Genomic DNA, 10,148 nt, shown 5'->3' on the forward strand with positions numbered 1-10,148 from the left:
GGTAATGTCCTTAAGTGATGGACCTTTTACTAAGAGATTTTTTTTTTTCCGATCAAAGATTCTTTAGTCAGTACTGTTCAATTAAGATTCTTATCTCACTGTTTTAGCTGCTCCATAGCCGCTGCGGCTCCCCTTGCACCCTTCCGGATCGGTCCCCCCTCGGCTGAGCCTCGGGACTGTACTGGACCGGACTAGAGGAGAAAGGATCAAGATAATGCCTCATTTAGTTCAGAGGACTTAGGCCAGGAGGATGGTTAGTTGGTTGTCCAGTGTTAATTTCGTCGACTAATAATTTTCGTCAGTTTTCATCAACACTTTTTCAGTGACTAAAACTAAATAAAACTAAGTTATGACGACAAACTATAACGAAAATATATTTTAGTCAACCAATTAAAATGAGACTAGAATGTTAGGGAGAGACGATTTGGGAAGAGATCCAATCAGAACTAACCTATATACAGGACACGTTTGACCTCTGTCATTGCCAACAAAGGATATATAACAAAGTATTGAGATGACCTTTTGATATTGACCAAATACTTATTTTCCACCATAATTTGCAAATAAATTCGTTCCAAATCAGCCAATGTGATTTGTCTGGATTTGTTTTCTCATTTTGTCTCTCATAGTTGAGGTCTACCTATGATGCCGATTACAGGCCTCTCATCTTTTTAAGTGGGAGAACTTGCACAATTGGTGGCTGACTAAATACTTTTTTGCCCAACTGTATGCAATATGTGCAATGGCATTACAGCCAATATAGCTTTTCATTTTAATATTTTAGAGTTGCACTTCTGCTTGAAAGAATGAATAATGTTATATGCAAGTTGTTATAATCAATGCATATCTAATTACTGGTCCGTTGTTGGAAATACTCAATATTATTGTTTCTTTATAAGACTTGGTTTAATCTAATTTCAAGATAAAGACATTTTATATATCATAACAGTTAGATCTGTATTGCATGTTCAAACCTTAATACCATAAGTAATAGGTTAACAGATGTTTACTCCAGAAGTATATAATGAGATTTGAAATTCTATCCTCCCAAGCACTTATCAGCTTTGTATCCTTTTGGTGAGCCATTTGTACAGAAGTGGTCCATTCCCATGGATCCAGTCGTGCCCTGCATTTAACAAGATGCTTACTTTTCTGGTGGAGCACTGTCTCAAGGACCTGAACGATAAGTAATTTGGAAGCTGTTTCTAAGCTCAGTTTCTGGTAGGCCCTGCACCCAATCCTGGCATCATGGGGGTTCTTCCATGTAGCTCCCCTGTTCATTCTCATGTGACTCCATGGGATCTGAATTTGGTTCTTTCTGCGCTTCAGAAACCACCATTCTCACCCACAAAGGTGGTGTTTCTAATAGTCATCACCGCGTGACGAAACTGGTCATATTATCCTGCAAGGAAAACTTTCTGGTTTTGCATAGGCGCAAGGCGGTGTTGAGGCCCAGGTCTGTGTTTTTGCCTAAGGTAATGTCTGCCTTTCATCTCAAACAGGACATTGTTCTTCCATCTGTCCAGCTCTAGTTCACCAAAATGAAATTTCTCTCCATTGTCTTGATGTGGCTTGATTTGTGAGAAACTCTCTCCGCCTCTGCTTCTTTTAGAAAGACTAATTTCCTCGTCCCGTACGGACCCCAAAGCTGTGTGTTGGTTTCCTATTCTACTGTCTTTAGTTGGCTTAGGCAGACCGCCATCCAAGCTTATGGTCTCAAGATGATTAGGGTTCCACCCTTTCCTTTCAAGGCACACTCTATTAGGTCTTGTGGGGCTTTTCAGCATTTGGCAACTGTTTCTCAGATTTGTAAGGCTGCCACTTGAGCTGAATACCAGGTGGATCTTTTGGCCTCCATCAGATGCGATCTTTAGGCCTAAGGTCCTTCAGGCATCTCTTTTAGCTGCATGCAGCTCACGGTTCTGTTTTCTCTTTTCCCCAGTCATCTTCCAGGACAGCCATCGAGATATAGGCTCTGCCTACCTGAAACAGGAAACACATCAACCACATTAAATAAATAGACTCCTCCTTCCATCCCAAGTCAGTTTTTTGTGTGTTTCCGCCGGCTACACAGGGACATCGTAATGTTTGTTGTTTTCAGGGCTCATGTTTGTTTGCCTTAGGGCTGAGCCTACCCTGCTATGCGTTGGGACCTACTCCAGGATTACCTGCTGCAGCGCATGCAGGGCTTCCCTATCGGACCCCCATCCGATTCTTGGCCAAGGTTCCCTTCCATCACTCAGGGAAGGCAACCATCCTCCTGCACGTGAGTTGGTGCCAGATGGTGGCCCCCCTGGTGTACAGCAGTGGCAAGCTGGGATGTGAGAATGCTGACCCAGGGTTGTGGACATTTGTCTGGCAACGACAGGGGCAGCATTGGAGAGGTACAGGGAGGCTGGAGGAGTCCAGGGGTCCCGGCTACCTTGGCAGTTGGGGGCTCTTACCTGATAGTATGGAGAGCAGGGTCAGTCTGCGGCAGCGTGGAGGTGTGGGCCTAGCGCGGCGGGCTGCGGTGTCTCTTCGCCCCTTGCTGGTGTCTGTGGTGGGAGCCCTTGCTGGTGTCTGTAGTTTCCTGTTGCAGGTAGGCGGAGCCTATATCTCGATGGCTGTCCTGGAAGATTCCTGGAAACAGAGTTATCAGGTAATCAACTCATGTTTTTGGGCCTGTTAACGTTTGTGCGCGGTGTTGTCCACACCTGAGTTGGACTATTTTTGGACATCCGAAGGCTGTAGACTTTCTATGTCCTTCAATGGACGAGAAAGTAAAATCTTTGGCATAAAATCCTTTGCTTACAGTCTATTTAGGGACACAGATCTCACTGCTCTGTGTTGATGATCATGCACTTGTTACTGGTTTGCTACAAAACTGAGGCATGCTGGTAGTAGGAAAGGTTATCCTGAGTTGGCTTAGTTTTTTGTTTTGTTTTTGTCTTTGTTCAGTCCTCCCCTAGGCTGCATAATAATTAAGTCTAGGACTCTGTGTGCCTCAATGGACTCCAAGAAAAGGATTTTATGGTAAGTACAAAAATCTTATTTTTCTGATCAACTATAAATGCAGCAATTGCCCTACTTTATTGTTGGTGCACATCTTCAATGTTTTGTTTTGGGTTTTTTTTTGTTTTTTTATCCGAACCAGTCAACAGCTTTAAAATAAATTTGTATTTTTGCACACCTGCAATGCTTGTGTAATATATTTGTTATCTTTTAACCCCTACCCCTGTAGCATCAAATGACATAATTTCTTGAACAGGTCTCTGTTTAGCAATAAACATAAGTTTTCTTTTGAAGTTATCATATTTGCTATTGTTTTCCTTAAGTATTTTCTATGATGAATCCAGTGGCGTTCGGCACGTACGAAGGATGTTTCACCCTGGCCGAGGGTTAGGAGGGCCACGAGCTCGCAGATCAAACATGCACTTTACTAGCAGTTCCACTGGAGGGCTTTCATCCTCACAGAGCTCGTATTCACCAAGCAATAGGGAAGCCATGGATCCTATAGCTGGTAAACTATTGCCTTTAGATGTGTTTGCCATTTAAACATGACCTTTTAAAAAAATGTATTCAGGTTCAGAAATGTGGTGGTTGCATAAGTATTCATTTATTGTTTTTCTTTCTTGCTATATTATTGCATGTTGTAAGATTAATATAATTAGAAAGTTGATTATCCTTGCCTTAAGTAGAAAACTGCATATTTTGTTTTAATGCATCTGGCACAAAATACAGAAGGCATCTAAATGCATTACAGGTTTTTTTTGCATACATTTCTGAACCAATTCATATTTACTGTTCATAGTGTTTCAATTGATTGATTTCAGCCATATAACCGTGGCTGACTAGAAACTGCATGGCTATACTTTTTTTTTTTAATCATTGACACTTTAAAAGTGACAGATGCTGTTTGATCATTAATCAGTTTGGGAAATGATTTGCTGTTAACACTTGCCTATGTGGCCCAAAGTAGAAGTCATGGGACAAGATTAAAGGCATAGTCCGGTATTACCTGCGTTTAAAATCTTGCCCTAAACAATTAAAATGTGAAAGTATTTTATAATAGATCTAGCTTATGTAAAGCTGGCCATACACCTATAGATTATCTGCAGATTTTCTATGGTCAAATGGAAAAAGTGTAACGGATTCCTCCATCTACGCTAAACTGTGTGGAGGGAGGGATCTCCCACTGGGTCAAGCTTCAGTATCTCGCTAGTTGGCCCCGCTGGCTCTCAAAACATCTGAACAATGCCTGCATCCAATCAGATTGTTCAGGTATTTTGACAGCCAGCCGGGCCGTATAGCAAGATACTGAAGCTTGGCCCAGCGGGAGATTCCTCCATCCACACAGTTTGGTGTAGATGGAGGAATCTGTTGCACTTTTTCCATCTGACCATAGAAAATCTGCAGATAATCTATAGGTGTATGGCCAGCTTTAGATAGAAACTACTTGGCACTAGCCACAAGCCTAATACCAACACTGTATAGAAGAAGCCTAATTCTGTCCTGCAATAATAATGACTACTGTAATATTAATGAAGATATGAGGATTGTATATAACACCACGTTTAAAATACATCTGGTATTGGAATCGAACATTGCTCCAGAATAGCCTACCTCCTAACTAATCGGCTACCCAAGCAAGCATCCAGGATAAACCCCTCCATTCTCTAGTGGTCCATTCATTTAGTATCCTTCTAAAGCACTGAAGTCACATGATCATGACAATATCTATGATAATTTAGTCCATCTATCATCATTGCCTCTCGACTCAAAGTATCACTGCTGAAGTGCATCAGAAGGGTTACCAAGGTTGGGTCTGAGCGCTTGCGTTATGGAGCATTAATGTAAAAAGGCACAATGATTAGGTTTAAGAACTGCAAAAGAAGATTGGCATTAACTTCCATTTTAGGTTTATACAGCCAGGTAAACAAGCTTTATATGTTGAATTAGGTTGTGATATACATGTATGTATGTATGTATGTATCTTTAATAGAAATGAGATGAGGCAGTGTAAACAGAAAATAAACGGACCCACATTTCTTTTATTTGTCAAATGTATGTATCTAAATAGAGGGGTCACATCTTTTTCAATTTCTTGTCTTTACAGAGTTATTATCTCAATTATCAGGCGTTAGGCGTTCAACGGGTGGTCAGCTTAACTCCTCGGGGCCTTCTGCCTCTCAGCTGCAACAGCTACAAATGCAGTTACAATTAGAGCGGCAGCAGGCACAGGCAGCGCGGCAACAACTAGAAACGGCACGTAACGCCACCAGACGCAACAATGCAAGTAGTGTCACTACCACCATTACTCAATCAACAGCAGCAACCAACACATCCAATACGGACAACAATCAGCAAACTATACAGAATTCACAGTTTCTCCTCACAAGGTAGGCATGTATTTTAGATTATGGCAGTAGTTTTGACGTCAAACCTTTTTCAGACTAGTGAGTGCCTGTAAATGGCTGTGATCTGCGCAGTCATCAGACAGCTCAAATCAGTGACTTAATGTACAGAGCAAGTTGGAGGGACTCTGTACATTTTTACTAATCACACTCTAGTGTTTACATTTAGGAATCCTCCCCTTCTCCCAACAGGAAAGGTGGGACGTAGCATTCATTATTGAAGGGATATAAATCTTTTAAATTGTAAGCCCTCACGGGCAGGGCCCTCCTTTCCATCTTGTCTTGAATGGTATTGTGTAGGGCTGCAACAACTAATCGACATAATCGATTATTGAAAATTGAAAAAGTTGTAAATTTTTTCAATCATCGATTAATCGGCTTCCGATTGCTTGGCGCGCCACACCTCCTCCCCACCTCACGCTCGCCGCTGCCAGCCATCCACGCTCTATACAGCACAATGTACCATCAGCTATAGAGGAATACAAATCCCAGCAATACATTATACACTGTATGACAAAAGGGTTATAAAGTGTATGGCCACCTTAAGGCCTTCTATAGAGAGGTGTGTGTGCCTTTGCAAATCATGCAGATTCCAATCAAGGTGTAAAAACATCTCGGCAACGATCAAGAGAAATGGGAGGCACCTGAGCTAAATTTCAAGTGTTTTTGCAAAGTGTCTGAATACTTATGCCAATTTTGATATTTCAGTTTTTCCTTTTTCAAACATTTGCAAACATTTCAAAAATTCTGTTTTCACTTTGTCATTACTGAGTGTAGATTAATGAGAAAAAATAATAATTTGAACAACTGTAGTATCAGGCTGCAACAACAAAATAAAGTGAAGGGGCTCTGAATACTTTCTGAATGCACTGTAAAACAATGGATAAACTGAGTGCAGGTATGCCTGGTGGTAATCCATTCCTCAAAGGCACAGGGACACACCAGAAGCCCAGCTGTTATTCTCATATGCTGGTTATAAATTTGAATTTGCGTGGGTGCCATATTTGTTTTACTTCCCACAAAGGGGTCATTTTGAAGGTTTCATAGATTTCATAGTCTGCTGGCATTCTTATTATGTTTTATAACAGAAAGTAGGGGAAATGTTTTTAGTTTTCAAATATTTGGTCTTGGTTTATTCTTTTATATAGTAAAAACCCAGTGGTTTTTAACTATAACCAAAAGAAAGTGCTATCTGATATCAAATTAATTTGGATGCTGTGTTGCATTACTGAGTAACTGTCAAACTATCACAGCTCTAAAAACTGAAACATTATCTGACTATGAAGGGGAAATACAGGCTGGTACTCAAGTAGTTAAGCATTGCTTTCCCTTGGATGCCTCCTGTTTTTTGCTTTTAACTAGTGTTTTTGAAGTTAGAATTAGGTAGGAGGGTTAAGGTTTGGATCAACACATCTCTCCTGCATACCATCCAGTTAAAATATACTGTAGGTGGTCTTGCCTAGTTTACTTTCAAATTGAAAGCCTGAACTGTGCGGATACTGGGTTATAGGGTCCTTAATGAATACACGAAAGCCACACATAGACACTAAATGTATTTTTGTATAATTGACCAGGAGTGTTTTCCTGAGGACATTAAATCTCATCATATTGATGTCTGTCTGAGTAGCTTTAGTTTAGGCTTTGTTTCGAGCAACCGGATTGTCCATTTCTCTGCTGCGCTTTCTTTGAAATTCAAGTTGGCAGATGACAAGAATACTGATTTGAAATTCAGGGCCCCAAATAATTAACCCCCCCCCCCCTAGAAAAATACTGTGCATTGTGATGTGCCTGTGTAAATGCAGCTTGCGGTTTTTATACAGATCATCTTATTAAAGCTGGTCACACATTCAATTTGAATGTTCAATCTCTTTTACACTATGCTCCAAGTATGAGGGCCTGCCTAAACAATGTTTTCAACTGTATCCCGTTAGGCAGCCTCTCGCACACTATATAGTTGTTGGTAAGTCTAAAGATGATTGTACACTCAGATTGTAATATTGTGAGGTCATGTTCGTTGTCTGCTGTTAGACCACTGCAGCAAGGTATAATCATCAGTCCATGCTCCCTTGCTTTTTCACCACTCATGGAGTCTGCTCTGGGTAAGGTCCATTGTCTAATATGGTTGATGCTTACCCAGGTGGATAACATTGTATTGGGGAGGTCAAAAACTCCTCCATAGCCAGAAGCCTCACTCTGTTTGAGCAATAGAATGAAGAGTCTGATGGAGCCAGAAGGTTGCCAGACATCGCAGATTGAGGAGTATAAATTGCTTGGCGGGGAGGGGGAAGGAATGTAGGCTATAAGCAGGTGCTGTCACTTTGCCCTTTATAGACAAAGGGAGAGTGTCTTTAAATCTTTGGGTTGTAAAACTGTCTATATAATTAATCATCTAGCACTAATAACAATGTCTTTGGATACTCATATTTTCTTTTTATCTGTCTTCCCCAACCTGACATAGACTGAATGATCCGAAGATGACAGAAGCCGAGCGACAGTCAATAGAAAGTGAACGCGCAGATCGCAGCCTCTTTGTCCAGGAGCTGTTGCTTTCTACATTGATGCGGGAAGAAAGCTCCTCCTCAGATGAGGATGAGCGGGGGGAAATAGCCGATTTTGGGGCTATGGGTTGTGTAGATATAATGCCTTTAGATGTTGCGTTAGAAAACTTAAATCTCAAAGAGAGTAATAAAGGAAACGAGCCTCCGCCACCTCCTCTTTGATGACATCCCCCTTTGCAGACAATGTCCTCTGTGCTGTAACTGCCAATGAAAGTGGACAAACGACTATCTTTGGGTTTGTTTTGGTGATTGTAATTTCCAGTCTGTCACTCTTGTTACATTGTGTACATTCAAAAAAGTAAAAAAAAAATGTAAAAAAATTGAAAAAGAGACAGAAGCAAATATATATGACAAAATCACTTAACTAATTTTTACTTCTAGCAAATATACATAGGTAGCAGTTCCAGAGGCAGCCGTCTGCTTCCTGTACCTTGACGTAAACAAAAATAAAGCTCTCCTAATCTCCCACATTCAAACTGAAGAGGAAAATCTATATGGATAAAAAAAATCTAATGAAGCTGCTGTGTGTATTTATGAATATTAATTAATAAAAACTGCTTGGATGGTTTACCATAACTACTGCATGAGGTTTTTTGCAGCGTGCATGAGTTTTTAGTGACATTGTCATTAAGGGGGAAAAAAAAAAGACATATGAAACAGACTTAAGTTCCAAGACTGTTAAACCGTAAATCCCAAAGCTTTCCTAAACATTATTCAAAAGGTTACAGCACCTGACGACATGCAACGTTAACCTAAACTAGTGGGGTTCAGCCTTGGATCTTTTGAATAATGTACGATTATTTTATGTGAGTGAAAAGCAAGTTCTGCAGTGGCGTTAACTGTATGTCTGCTTGGATTTTCATGTGACAATTTCTCTAAAATGCCATCATATGCAGTTGCCACTAGAAGGTTGTTTTACTAAATTATAAATAGTTAAAAAAAAATAAAAATCTTATAGATTTGTTGTGTATTTTGCTAAGTATACGGATAAGGCATTATTTAATCATTAGATGGCAGCTTTGTCCTTTTCTTTTTTTCTAGAACTAAGAAATGCGTGAGACTTCTATCTGCAGAAGAGAATAAGTATATATGTTGCCTGTAGAAGCCAATGAAATAAGTCTTTCATTTTCTAGCTTGAACTGGAAAATGACAGCTGGAATTTGGTGATGAGCAACATATGCACTTTCTTTTAGACACCTTTGAAAATGTGAGGTCTAATATATTGGCTGATCTGAGCAATCTAACTCGATCTCGACCAAGTCAGTAAAAGCAAATATGCAAAATTTACTCCATAGAGACCTTCTTTTAATTCCAGTTTAAAATTGAAATACAATATTATATTGACATTACAGTCAGGCCGCTGTCAGAAATTGCAATATATGTGATCCTTCAAGCAAACCTTGTTCTGTGTTTAATTTTTTTTTTTTTCTTCATGTGGTTGTAAACAAAGCCTTTTCAACTGTTTAATTTGTTTTATCCAGGTGTAGATTATTTCATTTAAATGCTGTTTAAAGGCAAACGTTAGCCCAGATTATGTTGTCTTAGTTTAAAAAAAAAAAAAAAATCATTTTCACATTCTTAATTCTATTTTCCTGAGTTCTCTTATTTATGTATTTGCTTCTTAGTTTGCAAAGATTGTCCACAAAAAGGAGAGCATGAGGATTTTTCCTCCCAGGCTTTGTCGGTATATAATACATAATTCCTAATGCTATTGTTAGCACTTTTTTTTATTTATTGTTACTTTTTTTTGATTTTTCTTTTGGTATACAAGTAAAAAGCCTTTGATTAAAAATCATGCCACCTTCATGCCTATACTATTATTCCTATATGAAAATTATGTACAGTGTTCAGTGTACAGTGCATAGAATTTCATAAAGGTCCCAACACAGTGGGTAGCAGGTACATTTTTTTTTTTTTTTTTGTTAAGCAATGAAAAGTTAGAATATAAACAAAATAAAAGGACAAAGGAGTATTCACAGCTTTTCAGATGAATCTACCAATATATTATCACTTGATTATGTCTGCATATTTTCCGCTGTTCCCTGTCCTTCACTTGGCAACTGGCACAGTTGTTGCAGCATCACCTTGTGTGCAATTGGAAATACAGTGGTGTGTTGTAACCCACAATAACACTGGGTATATTAGTGATTGTCCCTCTCACCTATATACTGCTGACATTATGTATTCCTGCAAA

General features: G+C 39.5%; 1 protein-coding gene across 2 annotated transcripts in view; it reads left to right on the top strand.

Moving 5' to 3' along the window:
- KCMF1 (potassium channel modulatory factor 1) overlaps positions 1–9,926 on the top strand; it is a 52,832-nt gene extending 42,906 nt beyond the window's left edge. The window contains exons 5-7 of one of the 2 annotated variants that reach the window (XM_018576844.1): positions 3,318–3,502; positions 5,099–5,381; positions 7,855–9,926. In XM_018576844.1, coding sequence (XP_018432346.1) covers positions 3,318–3,502; positions 5,099–5,381; positions 7,855–8,116 — 730 coding nt within the window. In that variant the 3' untranslated portion in view covers positions 8,117–9,926. The remainder of the gene's footprint in view (positions 1–3,317; positions 3,503–5,098; positions 5,382–7,854) is intronic. The other variant, XM_018576845.1, reaches the window with a different exon arrangement.
- Positions 9,927–10,148: the final 222 nt, after the last annotated feature.

This window comes from Nanorana parkeri, unplaced genomic scaffold (assembly GCF_000935625.1).
Source record: "Nanorana parkeri isolate BGI_ZX_2015 unplaced genomic scaffold, ASM93562v1 scaffold78, whole genome shotgun sequence".
Lineage (NCBI taxonomy): Eukaryota > Metazoa > Chordata > Amphibia > Anura > Dicroglossidae > Nanorana > Nanorana parkeri.